This window comes from Jaculus jaculus, chromosome 11 (genome assembly GCF_020740685.1).
Source record: "Jaculus jaculus isolate mJacJac1 chromosome 11, mJacJac1.mat.Y.cur, whole genome shotgun sequence".
Lineage (NCBI taxonomy): Eukaryota > Metazoa > Chordata > Mammalia > Rodentia > Dipodidae > Jaculus > Jaculus jaculus.
In genome coordinates, this window is record NC_059112.1 from 95,251,702 (window position 1) to 95,273,429 (window position 21,728).

Below are 21,728 nucleotides of genomic sequence, written 5' to 3' on the forward strand. Positions count from 1 at the left end.
TACTAGTTTCTATGCATGTTAATAAAACAATCACATCTTAAATAATATGATGCTAAGATGCTTTCACTTTAACCTTTCCAGAACTAAGCAAAGTACACCTCAGTTTTATTAATAACTGAAGTAAGACTCTGTCTTGGTGAAAACATGAGTCCTTATCTTCAAATAAGAGAGAAGTTATCATAGGAGTCCTTTTGTATTATGTAATATGTAATAAATAATTTTTAAAAAACAGATATATTTTGCTTTGCTTTAAGTTTTCTGTTTCACATGCTATTTTTCTAGTAGACAATGTAATATATGTAAAGACTATTGTGTATTGTTAAGAATAAATACTTAATACAAGAGATAATAGCCAAGTCTCTATGTGTATGTTCATTTAAAGAAACCACCATAATGAAATGCCCATAGAAAGCAACATTGGGAGGAGCACTGCTAACAAGATATAATCTGTAACCTACTAAGACAAACATTCATCCAACAAATATTTGAGCACTTATAAACAGTGCTCAGTACTAGGTTTTGTTAAAAAATTAAGGGAAGGGAGGAGGGTACTTAATAGGTTGTTATTGTATATATGTAAGTACAATGATTGAGATGGGGAGGTAATATGATGGAGAATGGAATTTCAAAAGGGAAAGTGTGGGGGGTTGAGGGAGGGTATAACCATGGGATATGTTTTATAATCATGGAAAATGTCAATAAAAATTGTGAAAAGAAAAAAAAATTAAAATAAAATTGAAATTGAAAAAAATTAAAGTTGAGAAATGAGAAGACTGAGTGAGTTAAAGTTTTGCTTCAAGTTATACTATCGAGAGCAAGGCACAGCCTGAAGAATGTGAAAATAGAAGTAATAAAGGTATGCTTAGCAAATGGAGAAGAATGGAATAAAATTAAGAAGATCATTGTATTGGGAAACTACCACAGGAGGTGAAGTAGATAATGGGCCCATAGATGGGAACAGTATTGGACTTCAAACCAGAAACCTGCACTTAGTTAAAAGGAAACAGGGCATGGTGGAATTACAGTGTTACACACATAGAGGGTTCCAAGACAAGTCTAGGGTTAGAAGAAAAACTCTTCAGGGAGTCTTCTTGGGGGCCTACAAAGACCAAAAGGAGAAAACACAAAGAATCTCTTCCTTGCCAGGTTCTACCCAATTATGAGATTTTTGATCCTAAGACAAAGATGTCATTAAGTATAGAATCAAATATATTATCAGAACAGCCTTTTGCCCAAGAATTTCTCATTGAACAAGATTCTAATTTGCAAATGTAAGGTTGCTAGTTGATGCTTGCTGATTGTCTTAATACAGAACAAAATTCAGATTGAGTGCTCATGAGCAATGCTGTGACAGGCAGCTCTAGAGCTCTGTGTGGTCTGGCCCAGTGCCACAGGCCATCTCTACCTCTTACCCTCCACCTGCATCTTCTGGAGAAGCAGCCTCATAGAATCCAACTCCAGTGTCTAAACTGGGGGTGAAAAATAAAGTCTAATAAGTTAGCAGAATGAGTGTAATAAACTTTATGAAATTACAAGTAAAATGCCATCATTGAGTGACTTTATGTCCAGCTGCCTTCTAAATGCCTGTATTGTTCCCACAGTTTAGTGCTGGGTAAAGCCTCAATCACAGAGGTTTCTTTCTGCAATGGGCAGAGGTTAACGCAGAGGTACATACTTCCAAAACTGCCCAGAATATGTGACTCTTGTACACTCAGCTCTAATCAGGACATTGAAACTACTTCTCCAAGGTTCAGGGAACTCACAGAAGAAGGGTGGAAAGAATGTAAGAGCAGAAGGATGGGGAGGAGGGCTTCAGAACGCTTTGTCTGGAACATGGCATGGCTGTTCCACTCACAAACTCATAGCCGCTGTGGATACTGATGGGCTCCTAAGAGCCATAGTCTCTGGGAGAGGAGGATATTAGCCAGTGGTACAGCCACTGGTAAACTGCCCATTCTCCAGTAAATAATTTCCCACCCATGGCCATGCAAGCAACCTTCATGTAACTCAGTGTGTTAAAAAAAAAAAAAAAAAAAAGGTAGCTGGGTGTGGTGGCACACACCTTTAATCCCAGCACTCAGGAGGCAGAGGTAGGAGGATCGCCATGAGTTTGAGGCCACCCTGAGAATACAGAGTAAATTCCAGGTCAAGTCTGGGCTAGGTATGCCAGGCATGGTGGCACACGCCTTTAATCACAGTACTCGGGAGGCAGAGGTAGGAGGATCACTGTGAGTTTGAGGCCATCCTGAGACTACACAGTGAATGCCAGGTCACTGTGGGCTAGAGTGAGACCCTACCTCAAAAAACAAAACAAAAACAAAAAAAAAACAAGGTATGCAAGTAAGATGGGGGTTAATGGACAAGGAAGGTTTTAGTGGGCAAGAAGGGGAACAAAAAAGGGTAGCTGGGAGAAATAAGATCAAAATACATTGTGTACATATAAGAAAGTGTAAAAAATAAAACAAATATTACTTTTTAAAATAATTTTATTTATTTGAGAGGGGGGAGAGATAGAAAGAGGCAGAAAGAGAATGGGCATGTCAGGGCCTCCAAACAACTGCAAATGAACTCCAGATGCATGTGCCACCTTGTGCATCTGGTTTACATGGATCCTGGGGAGTTGAACCTGGGTCCTTTGGCTTTGCAGGCAAGTGCTTTAACCTCTAAGCTGTCTTTCCAGCACAAATATTATTTTTATTTATTTATTTTTGTTTGTTTTGTTTTGTTTTTCGAGGTACAATGTCACTCTAGCTCAGGCTGACCTGGAATTTATGACATAGTATCAGGGTGGCCTCAAACTCAGCAATCCTCCTACCTCTACCTCCCGAGTGCTGGGATTAAAGGTGTGTACCACCACACCCATCCCAAATATTGATTTTTTTAAAAAAAAGAAACAAGATATCATTCAAAAGAATGGAGAATGAAGTTTTTTTATTTTTTTAAATGTGTGATTTTTATTTATTCGGGGAGGAGGGGGGGAGGGCGTGCCAGGGCCTCCAGCCACTGCAAATGAACTCCAGACCCATGCTCCCCCTTGTGCATCTAGCTTATGTGGTTCCTGGGGAATTGAACTGGTGTCCTTTGGCTTTGCAGGCAAGTGCCTTAACCATGAAGCCATCTCTCCAGGCCAGCAAAGAGGTTGTAAAGACTTGAGAAAAGAAAGGCAAGACCAGCAGACTTGGAGGGAGGAAAAGGGGGGATGGACTAAGGAAATGAAGCCGTGCCACACTTGAGCTGTGGCCAAGAGCTGAGAAACCAGGCAGCCTGGTCCTGTTTGTTCTTCCATATATTCAGTTCTGTGAGTCAGAATGCAAGTAGGTGGGGAATTAGCATTTGCCAGACTAGAACATTCAGGGAATGTGCAAAGAAGGAATGAAAGCAATGAACTGTGCAGTTGTAGTCAGAAGGAAAGGATACTATACTGGCAGTATGGATGAGGAGCCGTGAAAAAAAAAAACAGTAGCATTAATACACATTAGGCTCCCTGGATGCTTGAGCCACTGCCCTGGGAACTACCATATGAAGACAGTGGTCAGAGAACGAAGGGACAGCAATGCTGGTAATAACCAGGGCTTGGGCGTGGGTGCATAGGAAGAAGTGAAGACACAATCACGAAAGGAAAAGGGATCAAGGGCTGGACTCTGCTTGAATAACTGCTTCAAGTCTTGAACACATGCACAGTATGTGCAGTCTGTGCTTTTATTTTTCTTTTGGGTTTCTGGCAAAATGTTTTTCACGTACAAGTTTGTTTCAGCAAAAACAAGTGTGAACCATCAGCGAAGCCTCATCACCTCCCCGACATGCCAACTCCAAACAGTACCTTTCTGCTGCACTGCACTGCGTGTCTATCTGCTCCGCCACTAGAACTTAAACTCCTAGGACAGTATGCTTATGATGTTTATATATCCAAACCTCAACTCAAAAATATTAACGGAAGCTGGGCATGGGGCACATGCATGCAATCCCAGCACTTGATGTGGAAGCAGGAGGATCAGGAGTTTAAGGTCATCCTTGCCTACACAGCAAGTTTAAAACCAGCCTGGAACACATGAGACCTTGCCTCAACAATAACAACAAATTAATGGAAAAAAAGGAACCAGGAAATAAACTACTACTCTGTTAGAAATTAAAGCTTTTGGGGGTGGAGAGGTGGCTTAGTGGTTAAGTTGCTTGCCTGTGAAGCCTAAGGACCCCTGTTTGATTCTCCAGATCCCATGTAAGCCAGATGCACAAGGTGATGCAGGTGTGCAAGGTTGCACATGTGCACAAGATGGCGCAAGTGTCTGGAGTTTGATTGCCATGGCTGGAGGCCCTAGCGTGCCAATATTCATTCAACCTCTCTCATAAAAAAAAGAACAAGGGCTGGAGAGATGGCTTAGCGGTTAAGCGCTTGCCTGTGAAGCCTAAGGACCCCGGTTCGAGGCTCGGTTCCCCAGGTCCCACGTTAGCCAGATGCACAAGGGGGCGCATGCGTCTGGAGTTCGTTTGCAGAGGCTGGAGGCCCTGGCACACCCATTCTCTCTCCCTCTATCTGTCTTTCTCTCTGTGTCTGTCGCTCTCAAATAAATAAATAAATAATTTAAAAAAAAAAGATAGGATTTAAAAAAAAAAAAAAAAAAGAACAAAATTAAAATTTTGGTCTAAGACCAGACCAACCTGAATGTGCTCAATTTTGTCTGATTTTGTAAGCTAAGCCAGGTAGGAACCTGTTTAATACCTGGATAGGAGAAACTAAAAATTGTAGAATATACATATTGTGCATAATTTGAGATTTGAAGGAGTTACTCAAGAGTAACAAACAAGATAGATTCAGAAACCTTTTAAGATGAAAATGTGAATGTGTAGATAGGCTGAAAAAACACTAAGCAGGGTGAAAGAGATGGCTTGGTCATTAAGACGCTTGCCTGTGAAGCTTAAGAACCCATGTTCGAGTCTCCAGTACCCACATAAGCCAGATGCACAAGGTGGCATGTGTCTGGAGTTCGTTTGCAGTGGCTGAAGGCCCTGGGGTGCCCATTCTCTCTATCTGCCTCTCCCTTTCTCAAAGAAACAAGTAAATTATTTTAAAAACACTAAGTACGCATGTCAGTGATTTCTAAGTACATTCTCACATGAAAAGAGTATTGCATGTTTTTTTCTGGGCATGAAAGGATTTCAGCAACGGAAGTTATACAGAAGATGACTTTGGCTTAATACTACGAATAGGCAAAAGTTTCTAGACTGAACTATAGGTCATTCTTCTTGTAAGTGGTGACCATCACCAAAGGATGGACTAGTTGGTAACAAGATCCAGTATTTACCAGAGTGTACCAGAGTGATGTCATGCTATCATCCATAAATTTACACTCCAAAAGGCAAGATAACTGGGATTCTCTTAAAAAATAGTTATAGTGCGCAGGTGGAGGGTGGGGGGCACTGGAAAGATGGTTCACTGGGTAAAGCGCTTGCTGCACAAGTGTGAGCAGCTGAGTTGGGATCCCAGCACGGGTATAAATGTCAGGTGGGTATGGTGGCCCACCTGTAATCCAAGAACTCAAGAGGCCAAGACTAGATCCCTGGGACAAGCTGAAATCAGCTTGCTCTAGGTTCAAGTGAGAGAGACTGATAAATAAGACTGAGAGTGATCTAAGAAGATGCCCACTATCAGCCTCTGGCCTCCACATGCATAAGCACAGATGTGCACCTACCCTTGTGTGAAATTTCTCTGAGGAGGCATAAACAAATGTCTACTTACCTCAGATAGGATCCAAACAATAGACAAATTATTTTACAAAAGTATGGCTTGGGGAACCAAAGTTGAAGTACAGGAGGGTGAGGTGTTACAGGAACAAAGGAGGCTACCCCACAAAAGAACAAGTCTTCCTTCTCTCACCAATGGTTAACCAATTATATATGTGCAGGGAGGGGTGGGGCCTTGGAAGGCCCTCCCCTAGCAACCTTTACCTGTTTATAAGTCCTTGAAGAGAGGCGGGGCCTTGTAAGCCCCACTTAGCTAGTAATTATTAACTAGTTGTAAGTTCTTATGAGGGGGTGACCACATGAGCTCTTCTCCCTTGCTGGAAAGTTAATGAACTCAATCACGTGCAGGTCCCCCAGTAAATACAGCTGCTCAAAGTTTAAGAATGTATTCCACAATAGCCCTCCAACACATACACATGCACACAACATACTTATGCCAAAAAAAAAAAAAAAAAAAAGAGAGAGAGAGAGAGAATGACTGAGCCAGGCATGGTGGTTCATGCCTGTAACCCTCACACTTTGGAGGCAGAAGCATGAAGATCTCCTTGAGTTTTCCAGCCTGGTTATCATAGTGAATCCCAGACCAGGCAAGGATGCTAAATGAGACCTGATCTCAAAATAAATAAATAAATAATAAATCAAATGAACAAACATAACGACTACTAAGTAAGAAGTCCAAAACTTCTGGCTTTGGTCCAGTGCAATATGTGATTATAAATAATCCACTTCTTTGTTAATTGAACATTAAATTTTGGTTTGAGCATTGTCCATTCCTCCTGGACATTCTCCAATATACAAAAATAGTTATAATGCCTTTTATGTAAATATCAGTTCATATGGAAATTATTCTGAGTTTAATTTACTTTTCCCACAATATGCTTTTCTTTTCTCCATATAATAGGACAAGAAAAAAAAAACACCCAAAAGAACATGGGCTTTTTAAGACTAATATATGTCATCCTCCTGTTTTTTGGAGTCAAAGTACACAGCCAATATGAAACTTATCAATGGGATGAAGATTATGACCAAGAGCCAAATGAGGATTATGAACCAGAATTCCCATTTCATCAAAATATTGAATATGGAGTTCCCTTTTATCAGCATAGTATAGGCTGTGCCAGTGAATGCTTCTGCCCAGCTAACTTTCCAACATCAATGTACTGTGACAATCGCAAACTGAAGACTATCCCAAATATTCCAATGCACATTCGGCAACTCAACCTTCAGTTCAATGAAATTGAGGCTGTGACCATAGACCCATTCATCAATGCAACTCAACTCCAAGAAATTAACCTCAGCCACAACAAAATTAAATCTCAAAAGATTGATTATGGTGTGTTTGCTAAGCTTCCAAATTTACTACAACTTCATCTACAGCATAACAATTTAGAAGAATTTCCAGTTCCTCTTCCTGGATCACTGGAAAGACTCCTTCTTGGCTATAATAAAATCTCCACACTGCAGACAAATGCTATGGATGGGCTGGCAAATTTGACTATGCTTGACCTCTGCTATAATCATCTCCATGATTCTACATTAAAAGAAGAGAACCTTTCCAAAATGGAAAAACTAATGCAGCTCAACCTATGCAATAACAGGTTAGAATCAATGCCTCCTGGGTTGCCTCCTTCACTTATGTATCTATCTTTAGAAAATAATTCCATTTCTTCTATACCAGACAATTACTTTGACAAGCTTCCAAAACTTCATGCTCTAAGAATGTCACACAACAAACTGAAAGACATCCCATATGGCATTTTTAACCTTTCCAACCTTGTAGAGCTCAATGTTGGACACAACAAACTAAAGAAAGCATTCTACATTCCAAGAAATTTGGAACACCTATACCTTCAAGATAATGAAATAGAAAGTAAGTTAAATTCCATTATTTTAAGAGAGCAGAATGTGGACTCTTTAAATAATGAATAGTTAATAATTAATCTTTGCATATTGCTAAGCAGGGTTGTTTTGAAGTTGGCTAGGGCAACTATGGGCCCAGGGAAGAGGCATACCACTAAGTTTATAGTGTTCTATTCAGTTTGTCACCTTGAATATTGTGAAACAAAATCGGAGAATATCTGAAGAAATATGAACATCCTGAGTAGTGAGGCCATGGGTGGCTTCACGTCTTCTTCCTTTTCTTTGAGATGGTAGCTACTAAGAATTTATTACTTAAAAAATCAGCAAAGCCGACAGGCATGGTGGCGCACGCCTTTAATCACAGAACTCAGGAGGCAGAGGTAGGAGGATTGCCATGAGTTCAAGGCCACCTTGAGACTACATAGTGAATTCCAGGTCAGCCTGGGCCAGAGTGAGACCCTACCACGAAAAAAACAAAAACAAACAAAAAATCAGCACAGCCAACAAACCCATATTTATTTTGGCTAAATACAACTCATTTATAGTTTCACTTCCTTCATTTTATAGTTTCATTAGTATAAAAATAATTAAACCTAGCTCCACTTGTAAAATTGTGTCCCTTATAACATAAAACTCAACAAAGAAGTATGGCTATCCTGCAGGAATAATATTTAATTTATATTTTTCAGACATCAATGTGACACTGATATGTCCTTCTATTGACCCACTACATCATCACCACTTAACGTACCTCCGTGTCGACCAAAACAAGCTGAAAGAACCAATAAGTTCATTTATCTTCTTCTGCTTTCCTCGCATACACAGTATTTATTATGGGGAACAAAAGAGCACTGATGGTCAAACAATACAACTAAAGACCCAAGTGTTTAGGAGATTTGATGACGATGATGATGATGATGATGGGGATGATGAAGACAACACACTTGAGGGCCAAGAACAAGAAGTAGCAGAAGGGCACTTCTATCCTCAATATTATGGAGTTCAAGAATGGCAAGAAACTATATAGGGTTACATTTATAGCTTCATAAAACCTTACTCAGTATAAGTATAAAATCATACTGCTCAAAGCAATATATCTAGAATTACATATCTGTATAAGATCAGGGTTACTTTTAAGTTGTTGATGACAATGGCCTCATCTAGACTATCCTAAAAATGATATGTGTTATACATACATATATAAATATATATGTATACATATATACGTATATACATATATACACACACACATATATAAAATGTAAGCTGGAATGACAAATGGGAATAAAATCCAGGCTCTAACAGTTTTGTAAACTTTAAATTTAGAAATATTATGTTGAAAAACTGAACCAAGTAGAACATGTTTAATCAGGGAAATTGATCTAGGGATGATGAGGGAAGTAGTACTAGCAATGCAGACCCAGAGCTGTGGCCTTTCAATCCATCAATGACTGGATAACAGGAAGGCACATTAACATAACAAGGGGCTTTTGATTTAAGAAACAATTCTTCTGTGACTGTCCCTATAGAGCTGCATTCCTCCTTGTACTTATGAAATCATCACTATGACAACTCTTTCCTGGTTCAGGACTCAAGATAATTTTGATTTTCAAGAGGCCTTTATACAAAGAATTCTAGATGTATAGATCCATGAAAAAAAAAGTTCTAGTTTTTCTAAGCACCAATGCAAAAAACAAACCTTAATAAATTATAAACTCTGTATCTGGATAGTTAAAATATACTAAGTTTTTTCAGTAGAATTTATTATTTTAGGAAATTTCAACAACTATCCAAAGCAATTTTTATTTTACTATGTTCTATTTTTAACTGGGATAAACATTTTTGTAGTAAATTAGAGAAAGTTTAGCTACATAAAGATTTCCTAATAACTGCTCTGTTCACAGTTAATGTTGGTAAACCTTTTTCTTTTCTACCATAATTAGAGTCATACTCTTTTTTTTTTTTTCTTTTTGTTTGTTTGTTTTTTTTGAGGTAGGGTCTCACTGTAGCCCAGGCTGACCTGGAATTCACTATGTAGTCTCAGACTGGCCTTGAACTTATGGCAATCCTCCTACCTCTACCTCCTGAGTGCTGGGATTAAAGGCACGTGTCACCACGCCTGGCACTACAGTCATATTCTTAATGGCCAGTGTTTATTTACATAGTTCTAAAGTTGAACATAGTTGCTTTAAAATTTGTAGAGTAGGCAGGTTTTAACACCTTTTCTAAAACTTCAAGTGTCACTTATACTCTTCAGTCTCCCATCTTGAAGTATTTTAAGTATACCTTATAATGAAGTATCCGACTGCAGTGGTGGATTCTGAATTTGCAAGGCAAATGCTTGAGAGAATTCTGGAGACAAGGATAATACAAATCTGGGGCTACCAATGCAGAGAGCACCAAAATGTACAATTGGTAAAACCCAGATGGATACAATTATAATTTGGAAGATGGTTCTTTACATCTCTGGGTAGGTTATGAACATCAGAAGAAGCAGAACACTCACTGTTTATTCAAAGGCATGGCCATAATGCACAATAAACACAAAACTCCATTCACTTAACCAACCCCATGGCGTTGTTTAGTGCCAAGGGCTTAGCACTGAGAGATCATGCGATGGTGAGCAATGTCCAACTGTTACACCAGTAGTGAAGCCCAAGAAGAAAGTAAGAATAAAATGCTGGTGATATGAGCAAGGCATAACTTCAACACATACAAAAAAACTCAAGCCATCTCCCTTCTCCTGAAACTTTAAAAAAAGATTAGAAATTCAAATATTTATTATGACCTAATATGGAAAATATGGTAGGTGTTTGACATAAGAAAGATCCGACCATTTCTAATCTAAAGCAATTTAAACTTTGATAAAGTGTCATTAGGGAAATGCAAATCAAAACCACAGTGAGATGTCACTTCTTGCTTACCACAATAGCTAGACTCAAAAAACAAATAATAAGTATTAGTGAGATTAAAAAAGAAATTGTTGGGCTGGAGAGATGGCTTAGCGGTTAAGCACTTGCCTGTGAAGCCTAAGGACCCCGGTTCGAGGCTCGGTTCCCCAGGACCCACGTTAGCCAGAAGCACAAGGGGCGCACACATCTGGAGTTCGTTTGCAGTGGCTGGAGGCCTTGGCACGCCCGTTCTCAATCTCTCTCTCTCTCTCTCTCTCTCTCTGTCACTCTCAAATAAATAAATAAAAAGTGGACAAAAAAAATATTTAAAAAAAAAGAAAAGAAATTGGTGACCCTATACACCGTGGATAGAAGTGTAAAATGGCACAGCAAGAGTTAAGCATAAATCAGCATTTCTACTCCCAAGTACATGTCCAAGAGAATTAAATATGTGTGCACCAAAATTTGCTCATTAAAGTCCTTATCAGTATTGTCCATAAGAGTCAACAAAAGGAAACCAATAGTCAAGTGTGGAGGCATACGCCTGTGATCTCAGTAATTGAGAGGTAGAAGCAGGAGGATCAGGAGTTGAAGGTCATCCTTGGCTATATAGCAAGTTCAAGACCAGCTTGGGTTACATAAGACCATGTTTCCAAAAAAAAAAATACAAAATAACAACTTAATAAATGAGGCAGTGACAGTTAATGAGGGCAGGTTTTCTTTTAGGGGGTGATTAAAATTTCCAAATTATTGTAGTGATGGTTAAAGAGAAACCTGAAAATACTAAAAACTGTTGAATTTACACGCTTTAAAAGGGTAAGCTGTTCTGAATGTGAATTCACTCACAACAGACAATATTTAATTCAAACAACTTGCTGTAAATAAAGCAGAAACAAAATGCTGACAAGGCATCAACAATGTTTAGCATGGCGTTGTGAATGCTGTAACTACCATTTCTGGCCAGGACCTGGTGAAGGAGCTGAGGCTTCAGGAAGAAGAGATACCAAGATATATGACAGAAAATTACTAGCAGACATAAATAGCGTACATTAATATAATGAAGTAATAATTACTTGCTCAAACTCTTGCACAGTTTAAAAAGTAATAATCCAATTTTAAGAATTCTTGGGATTCTCTCCTCTAAAACTGATAAAATGCACTTTCAACAATTTTTGTTTTTTAGCTTCTCTAAGCCTCCCTTTTCCTTATTTTTAAAGGAAGATGGTCCTCCTATGGTGGTTAATAAGTATAGAAACCTTATGTGAGTGGCAGATGTCTTTTAATCTGCAACTGTTCCTCAGCATACCTAGCCCGGCCGCCCGCACACAGGTCTGCATGCTACACACCCCAGGAGTCTGTGGTGGCTTTGTTGTATCAAAGGACACACAGAATGGAGTCAGCATCTCTCTGAGTTCCTTCCAACATTCTTCATAGAAAAGATTAGTACTAGCCAATTGTCTTCACTGAACATTTCATTAAGGTGCTTACATCCTTATGCTCTATGACCAAGGTAGTGTCACTATTGGATGGTCAGTTTTCCTAGGCACCCTTCCACATGGCTCATCACAGTGAGATTGGCGGCTTCCCGCTACCTCTCTTACAAGGCTGCTCTCCCACTCCACAGTGCAGCCAAACTCCTCCAGACTTGTTCAGACTACTCCCTCCAAAGGTGTATATGTAAATTGCATTAGAAAAATTCCTCCGACTCAAGGTTCAATGAGGAGACAGATTAGTAACCATTTCTTACTATTCAAAAAAGCATGGTGAACTCAAATCTGCCTAAGTATTACTAACTAATGATTAAATGCCCTTAATCCCAGCACTAGGGAGGCCAGGTAGGAGGTTGAGGGCAGCCTGAGACTACATAGAGAATTCCAGGTCAGCCTGGGTTAGAGTGAGACCCTACCTCAAAACAAAACAAAAATTCAGTACTTTCTTCAAGTACACAAAGGTGGCATAGTTGCTTATATCAGAGGTAAGGGCTATACTAATTGGCTTGACATTTTTTAACAGGAGAGAAAACCATGAAAATATGCTTACTACCCAGGACATTAGTTATATAAGCAAAGAAGCTAAGTGGTTTGTTATAATGGATGAAATAATTCCAAATCACACCTTCTAAGCTTAAGCTTGATATATGTTTAGCTCTTAGAAATGAATTCAAAGATCCTTCATAAAGATGCCCACAATAACATCAGTTGAGAATAGTCTTCCTGTGTTTAAATAGTACCTAAAACATTACACATACATTTTCACTTTATTTCTCAGTTCTGGGACCACTAAACTAAAATGCAGATGTATGCATATCACATGACATACTTATCCAGCTCCACAGGGGGAGAAATGTAGAAAAAATAAACCTTGTCTCCTATGTTCCTTTTGTGTTGTAAAGAATTGATGAGTCCCCGAGGATGGCTGAACTGAAGCCCTGGCTTCCTGACTCCAAATCCATTTTTTTCCCTTTATCTTGGAAAGAGCAGCTGGAAACAAAATCAAATCATAACACTTAAAAACTCAAAGTTCTTTATATGCTCCAGTTTCCCAATAAATACACATATGCCTAGTTACAAGATAACTATATTAGGTATAACCAGGTTCAGTTACAAATAACACATCAGCTACATATCTTTAATTACTTTATATAAGTAGTTTGTGAATCTATTAAACAAAGATACATGCACTAAAAGAAAAACTCAACTCATAAATAAGATACATTTTTAGCACAAACTTTTCCTTGTGTTAAGTCATAGTTGCCCTCCTTTTAATTTTCACCCTTTGGATTGTAAAATACCTAAGTTAACATTTCTTTCATGTGAACAAAGAACGAGTGTTAAGCATAAGATTTAAGATAAAGTTTCAAATCAGGCTTTCTACAAAATCCTAGAATATTGGATTTTAAAAGGTTTGAGTATCTAGTAACTGGTTTTGTCCTTGAAAACTGATATCTGGCTATAGATTTTTTTTTCTTGGGTTTTACAACTGTGGGTGCTACTACTGGCATCTAGTGGGTAGAGACCAGAGATAAAATATTCAGTGAACCCAACAGCCCCAGAGTCAAGCATCGGCAGGTACAAAATGTTAAGAAACTATAATAACTTGGCGAGAGTTCAACCGAGAAAGAAACAGAAGAACCCCTCCAGGTTCAAGGTAATGTTAGTGACACAATCAAAGCTAGAACCTAGTAAGTGTTCTGACGCCTAGACCATACTATTTCACATGGAGCCACAATGAAGCTGAAGATGGGGACTCTGCTTCACAGTCTTTGTAGTTATTAGGGCTTCTAAACATAGAAGACAAAAAAAAAAAAAAAAAAACCCAAAAACAAACAAAACTCTTCCCAGAACACACTGCCTCTAAAACTCATTTCCTTTTTATTTTGAGACAGGTTCTCATATGCCCCTGGCTAGCCACAAATTTGCTGTAGAGCAAAGGATGATTTTGTAATTCTCATACATAAATATACGATGTGTGTGTGTGTGTGTGTGTGTGTGTGTGTGTGTATGTATGTATATATGTGTATTTCAATTTTTCAAATCTATTTACTTGAGAGTGAGAGAGAGATACTGAGCTTGGGCATGCCAGGGCCTTCAGCCACTGCAAACGAATTCCAGACGCATGTGCCCCCTTATGCATCCAGCTGATGGGGGTCCTTTGCTTTACAGGAAAGTGCCTTAATCACTAAGGCATTTCTGCAGCCCGAAATCATCAAGTTTCTACCTCCATCTACTAAGTACTGGGATTACAAGTGTGTGCCACTATGCCCAGTTTACATGGTACTGGGGATGGAACCTAGGGCTCCATGTATGCTAGGCAGACCCTCTATTAACTAAGCTTCCTTGTCAACCATAACGATCATTTCCATTTAACACATTTTTGGTTGTCTTTTGCTAAGTAACAATTAGGAGAAAGATCCACAGATGAGTGAGGCACATTCCAAGATATAATAATACCATAAGGCACAAAGGATAATGAAACAGGGTCACTTAAAGGATTCCTGTTGCAGTCAGCTTTGCATTACTGGTAGAAATCATCCGACCAACAGGAGCACGTGGGGGGGGGGGAAAGTGGTTTATTTTGGCTTACATGCTCAAGGGGACGCTCCACGATGGCAGGGAAAACAATGGCATGAGCAGAGGGTGGACATCACCCCCTGGCCAGCATAAGGTGGACCATAGCAACAGGACAGTGTGCCAGCAAGGGGACACCGGCTATAACACTCATAAGCCTACCCCACCAATATACTCCCTCCAGGAGGCATTAATTCCCAAATCTCCATCCGCTGGGAACCTAGCATTCAGAACACCTAAGTTTATGGGGGACACCTGAATCAAACCACCACATTCCACCACTGGCCACCATAAACTGATAACCATTCATGATGTAAAATGCAATGCATTCAGTCCAATTTTAAATGTCCCCATAGTTTTTAATCAATTCCAGTGATGTTCATACAACCCCATAGTCCAAGATCTTTTAACTGAGCCATAATACCAAAAAAAAAAAAAAAAAACCCTCGAAAAACCCATAATAGCACAGAATAAACATTCACACTCCAAAAGATGGAACTGAGCATAGTAAAGAAATTCTCAAGAAATACATGATTTAAACAGGGAAAACACCAAGCTCCGTAGTTTCAAGTCCAACAACTCTAGCCAGTGACAAGTCTCTAATTCTAAACAACACATCTCTGGAGTTCCAATTCCACCCCTCCAGCTAGGCTACTCACAGTCCTGGAAAACTTCATCCGGGGCTGGCAGCTGTCCTCAGCAGCATCTCCACTGGGTCTCCACTGCAACCCACAGTTTATCCTCATGGCCCTCTCAATTGCAGCTGAATGGGCAACAGTTCACCCAAAGATTTTTCTTTCTGTGCCATATCCCTCTGGTCACACCAGTTCATTTCTACACAGAGCAACCCTGCACAACTTCTCAGGACATGGGCATAACGGCAAGCTTCTCACACAAACTGCTAGCCCACTCCAAGCAAAGTGCTTTCTCACTCTCAAAAGCCAAACCTCACAGTCCATAGTTTTTACTGCATTCAGGTCTTTCAACTCTGACCAGAATAGTCCATCAAGCTGTACTTAGAGCACTGCAAGGCATCTCTTAGGCTAAGGTTTCAAATCCTCCCACATTCCTCTTGAAAATCAACTCTAAAAGGCCAAAGCAGCAGCCCTACTCCTTGGTACCACTTTACTGTTGCAGTCAGGTTCACATTACTGGTAGAAATCACCAGACCAAGAACAGCTTGTGGGAAAAATAGAGGTCTATTTTGGCTTCAGGTTCAAGGGGATGCTCCACGATGGCAGGGAAAACAATGGCATGAGTGGAGGGTGGACATCATCCCCTGGCCAACATAAAGTGGACCATAGCAACAGGACAATGTGCCAAAAACTGACAAGGGGACACTGGCTGTAACACTCATAAGCCCGCCCCCAATAATATACTCCCTCCAGGAGGCATTGATTCCCAAATGCCCATCAGCTGGGAACCCAGCATTCAGTACACCTAAGTTTATGGGGGACACCTGAATCACACCACTACAATTCCATAGAGAAAGTTCTTTCATATTGAATACAATGTTTGCTCCAGAGCATTAGGTAGCTTTGAGCTTTTTTAGGGAAAGCTAAGGAATTTTTTACCAAACTTTAACATTTATATCTGAAGTGGAAGACTACCTCAGTTTCAAACATTTTATATTGGAATCTTTGGTTTTGCTTAAAGTGAAATCTGGGCTTTGCTTTACCTCCTGTGAGGTAATTTCCTACAAGTTCTGTCTGTGTTTAGGGTTGGACTAGTGATAACCAATAGTTTTAGGGTTAGGCTGGCCAATCCAAAAAGATCAACCATGTGATTTAGAATAAGGCTTTAAGGTTATCCACAATCAATCAACCTGAAAACTGAGCTCAAGCATGGAGACTATCTGGCCTCTACCCTATGCATCTATCTCTTCTTTTGACTGGTTTTTATTAAGCAGCCATTAGTGCAACTGCCTCCAGTGAGTCCTTATGAGTACTTTTAGAAGGGGCTTGGGAGAAAGTACAGTCTGTAAACTACCTGCCATGCAGGCTTGAGGACCTGAGTTTTACCCCCAGAACACACCTACAAATGTTAGATGTGGTGGTGCATGCTGGAAAAGACAGTAGGATCTGTGGGGCTCTATGGACAGTCAGTCCCAGTCTAGCCTATATGAAGAGCTCCTGATCAATGAGTGATCCTGTCTCAAAAACAGTGAATGGAGTTCCTGAAGACACCCAAGTCCTTTGGCCACCACACTTGTGCCCACAGGTGCACATGAACCATCATCCACATGCACACTTGCCCTCACACATACATGCACACGGGCATATAATTTAAAGAGATTACCAAAAGTGGACATGATTTTTGGAATTGTCTAAACTTACAGTAGATATCAGAAGTGAGGATAGTCTTCACTTTGAAAGGGTATGTCCTGGGGGCTGGAAAGAGCACAGTGGTTAAAGGCACTTGCCTGAAAGGGTCTTTCCTCAATACTTTGGCTGGCTTTTAGGCAATAACTGCTTTGTTATTTTCCAATAAAATTCCAGACAAGCCAAGAATCTTGCCTTTTATAAAGGCAAATAAATAGTTGCCTGGGGTGAAGGAGTCATTTTCTTTAGTGTTGTAGTGTTGGTAAATTGCTCATGATACAGTAAATAACGCTCTAGCTATGCTCAAACCCTCCGACTCAACTCAGTGTGGGTGATGGGTAGAGACAGGAGGAAGACAATGACTACAGTGACATGAAGAAAGGAGACCAGCTGGGACAGTCAGTGGGAGTGGAGGGTAATAAAAGGTAAATATAATCAAATTGCATATATATGTGTATATATATATATATATGCATGAAATTTTCAAAAAATAATTTTAAAAAGAGAATGTAATAGAAAACATGTGAGATAAAAGCATAAATTAAGGGGGATTATTTATAGGGAAGAGAGAGGGTGATGGGGAGGGAAATGGGGGTGTCAAATACAAGTACACATATGTTCTCATACACTTAGATGTGTATAAAACTCATTACATTGTATGCTGAATAAAAATTTAAAAATGTAACTAGGGCTGGGGAAATGGCCCAGTGGATAAAGTGATTGCCCACTAAAGCTCAAGTACCCAAGTTCAGAACCCCAGATCATATGTAGAAGCCAGACACAGGGGTGGGTTTGTGTAATCCTAGCACAACTGCAGTGAAGTAGGAGGCGGAGGTAGAAGAAATCCCAGAAGCTGGTGGACCAACTAGCTGGGCAAGCAGCAAGTGCAGCAGTGAAGAGAATGATAAGTGAGACAGATCCTGTTTCAGATGTGGAAGGCAAGGGCTGACCCAAAAGCTGACCCCTGACTTCCATACACACACACACACACACACACACGTAAAACAAAGTTTGTAACACTATAAAAAGGGGGGATCCAAGCATTTAGTCCTACATTCTGCAAGGATACAAACCAACAAATCATCAATGACATGGGCTTAGAAAGTGGATGCTTCTCTACTCAACCCCTGAAGTGAGGCTCCACTCCTGGCTGCCCTGATAAATGTAGCTTTTAGACGCAGTTGTGAAGCAGATGATCAAGCAGAGTGGCAATGGATTCCTGACCCACAGAAACAGAGGCAACAAATGGATGCTACTGTAAGCACTAAGTAGTAATAATATCTTGCATAGTATCAAATAAAAAAATATAAACAACAGTGGTATTCTTCAGAAATGCAACATTATTTATTTTTATTTTTTGTTTTTTCAAGGTAGGGTCTCATTCTAGCTCAGGCTGACCTGTAATTCACTATGGATATTCCTAAAATGTAAATAGAATCCTATCACTCGCTGGCTTAACCTCTCAATGGTCTCTTATTAACACTGAAAGTCCAAACACTACAGCTGGGTATAAAAGACTCCTTAATTGGATTCTGGTCCCATGTCTTGTCATAGTTCTTGATATGGTCCATCCCCCTCAGATCTTCTATTTTTCTTTTTAGACAACATGAAGCTAATTGCATTTTTTTTTTCCAGACAAGTCAGCAGCTTAATGGTAGAGCAAGGCCCTGGGTTCAATCTCTAGTACTATCAAAATGGGAAAAATAAAATTCTTACTGATTTATCTTGTTATCTACCTTTCCCAGACTGTGGCACATAACCCTGGACACACTTCAGTGTACCAAGCATCACCTGCATTCTACTTGCTTGTTAGTTGAGTTTTCTATTGACTATGAGACTATAAAAGTTCCTAGAAAGTAAGAATTGAATTCTGTCTTTCTAAATTAACTTGTCTATTGTGCTTTCACAGATCTGGTACTCAATAAACTTTAATGTGCGCTACTCAAATTTTACTTCATTGACCACAAGTTTTAAAGAAAGATGTCATAATTTTGAAAACAATTTTCTGCGTTACAAAGTATCAAATTATACCATTAATGAGGTCATTAATTGCTGAAGTATTCTAAATCTGGACACATGTGTCTAGCATACTTTTCAATATCTCATTAACTTGTCATATAATGTAAAATAAACCAAGATCTACTGTTTCTTGTAACATATTTCAAAGACTTAATTAATTTTAAAAGACTTTCTTTGTTAATTTATATAGTGTATTTATATATTATGCTGGTAATTGGATCTAGGGCCTTGTACACTGCTAAGCAAATGCTCTACCACACAACTACACCAGCCTAAAATGAAAGAAATTTTTTGTACTGGCTTTACTTTTCCTTAAAGCCACATAATCAAATTCATACCAACCAAAATCAGTGACAATTGCAATTAAACTTAAAATATTCTAATAAGAACCTGAATAATCAAAGTCAAGTGTAGTAGCATGTGCCTCAATTCCAGCATTTGGGAGTCTGAGGCTGGAGGTGTGCAGCTTCAAGGCTGGCCTGTGGTATAATTAAAACAATGAAAATAGCCAGGCGTGGCGGTGTATGCCTTTAATCCCAGCACTTGGGAGGCAGGGTGGGAGGACTGCTGTGAGTTCAAGGCAACCCTGAGACTACATAGTGAATCCAGGTCACCCTGGGCCAGGGCAAGACCCTACTTTGTAAAAACAAAAAAACAAAAAATAAAAAGTGGGCTGGAGAGATGGCTTAGTGGTTAAGCGCTTGCCTGTGAAGCCTAAGGACCCTGGTTCGAGGCTCGGTTCCCCAGGTCCCACGTTAGCCAGATGCACAAGGGGGCGTACGCATCTGGAGTTCGTTTGCAGAGACTGGAGGCCCTGGCGCGCCCATTCTTTCTCTCTCCCTCTATCTGTCTTTCTCTCTGTGTCTGTCGCTCTCAAATGGATAAATAAAAAATTAAAAATTAAAATAAAAATAAAAATAAAAAACTGAAAACAGCACTTATGTATTTAAGTCTTAGTTACCTACATTTAGATTGAAAAGACCTTAAAACTAATCTTGACTTGAAAAGTAAATTGGTACTCTTTCATGTTCCATTTTAAATATTTTTTTATTTATTTGAGAGAGAAACAGAGAGAATGGGCACACCAGAGCCTCCAGACACTGCAAACGAACTCCAGATACATGCGCCACCTTGTGCATCTGGCTTATGTGGGTCCTGGAGAGTTGAACTGGGATCTTTTGACTTTGCAGGCAAACACATTAACCACTAAACTCCAGCCCTCATGTCCCATTTTAAATGTTTGTCTACATTTATTAGAGTTTTGCTTTAGGAAAATGAAATATTTGGGGCTGGAGAGATGGCTTAGCAATTAAGCACTTGCCTGTTGAAGCCTAAGGACCCTGGTTTGAGGCTCGATTCCCCAGTACCCACATAAGCCACATACACAAGTTGTGCCCATTCTCTCTTTATCTGTCACTCTCAAATAAATAAAAAAAATTTTTAAATTTAAAAAAAAAAGAAATATTTTGATTGTGAAATGACCAAAGAATAATAATGATAAAAGATAAAAGGGATTTTTTTGAGGTAGGTTCTTACTCTAGCCCAGGCTAACCTGGAATTTACTCTGTACTCTCAGGCTGGCCTCGAACTCACAGCAACCCTCCTACCTCTGCCACCCAAGTTCTGGAATTGAACAGTAAGCCACCTTTTAGCCTAGCTAAAAGTGATTTGGTTGTTTTTTGAGGTAGGGTCTCACTCTAGCTCAGGCTGACCTAGAATTCACTATGTAGTCTCAGGGTGGCCTTGAACTCATAGCAATCCTCCTACCTCTGCCTCCCAAGTGCTGGGATTAAAGGAGTGCACCACCACACCTGGCCTAAAAGTGATTTTTTTAAAGACAGGGTCTTGTTATAAGTTTTGGCTGGTCTTAAACTCATCATGCTCCTATCTGAAACTCACAGTTGTTAGTTGGATTACAGATTTATGCCCAGCAAAAGTATTTTTTAAATATTTCCTTCAGCCGGGCATGGTGGCGCATGCCTTTAATCCCGGCACTCGGGAGGCAGAGGTAGGAGGATTGCCATGAGTTCAAGGCCACCCTGAGATTACAGAGTTAATTCGAGGTCAGCCTGGACCAGAGTGAGATCCTACCTTGGAAAACCAAAAAAAAATAAAAAATTCCTTCCATCCTCCCACCCTTCCTTCCCTCCTTTCTTGGATAGACAGGCAGAGAAGCAGATAAAGAGAATGGGTACATCATGGCCTCCAGCTACAGCAAACAAAGTCCACATACATATGCCACCTTGCACATCTGGCTTACATGTGTCCTGGGGAATCAAACCTGTTTCCTTGGGCTTTGCAGGCAAGTGCCTTAACCGCTAAGCCATCTCTCCAGCCCCAGCAAAAGTATTTGTAAGTACATCTTTAAAGATATTTTCATGGTATCTAAAATACTACCTTAACTTTTTATAATTAAATAATTATATTCGATAAATAATTCCCTTTTCAGAAAAAAATATTTGTTACTGGGCTGGAGAGATGGCTTAGCAGTTTAGATGCTTGCTTGCTTGATGTCCTGGGTTCGACTCTCCAGTACCCACGTAGTCAGATGCACAAAATGACCGTGCATCTGAAGCTCATTTCTAGTGGCAAGATGCCCTAGAGCACCTATTCTCTCCCTCCCATCCTTCCTCTCTCCCTTTCCTTGCAAATAAATAAATAAAAACATTCTAAAACTTAAATTATTTCTACTATTAACTATAAAATTAAAAGACAAACTTATTCTTAAAAGCTATTTCTCACACCTTAATTTTATTATATGTAACTGAAATAAAGGGGTTAAAAACTCTAAGGGACAAAATTATAAAATAGCTTGTTCTAAAACTGACTTT

General features: G+C 39.6%; 2 protein-coding genes across 2 annotated transcripts in view; one reads left to right on the forward strand and one right to left on the reverse strand.

The window, feature by feature from the left end:
- Window positions 1–21,728, reverse strand: part of LOC101606926 (centromere protein P) — a 227,992-nt gene that overhangs the window by 161,073 nt on the left and 45,191 nt on the right. The window lies entirely within an intron of this gene.
- Window positions 6,642–9,327, forward strand: Omd (osteomodulin). The gene is made up of 2 exons (XM_004652300.3): window positions 6,642–7,609; window positions 8,289–9,327. Exons 1-2 carry the CDS (start codon window positions 6,670–6,672, stop codon window positions 8,624–8,626), a joined length of 1,278 nt encoding a protein of 425 aa, XP_004652357.2. The 5' UTR covers window positions 6,642–6,669; the 3' UTR covers window positions 8,627–9,327.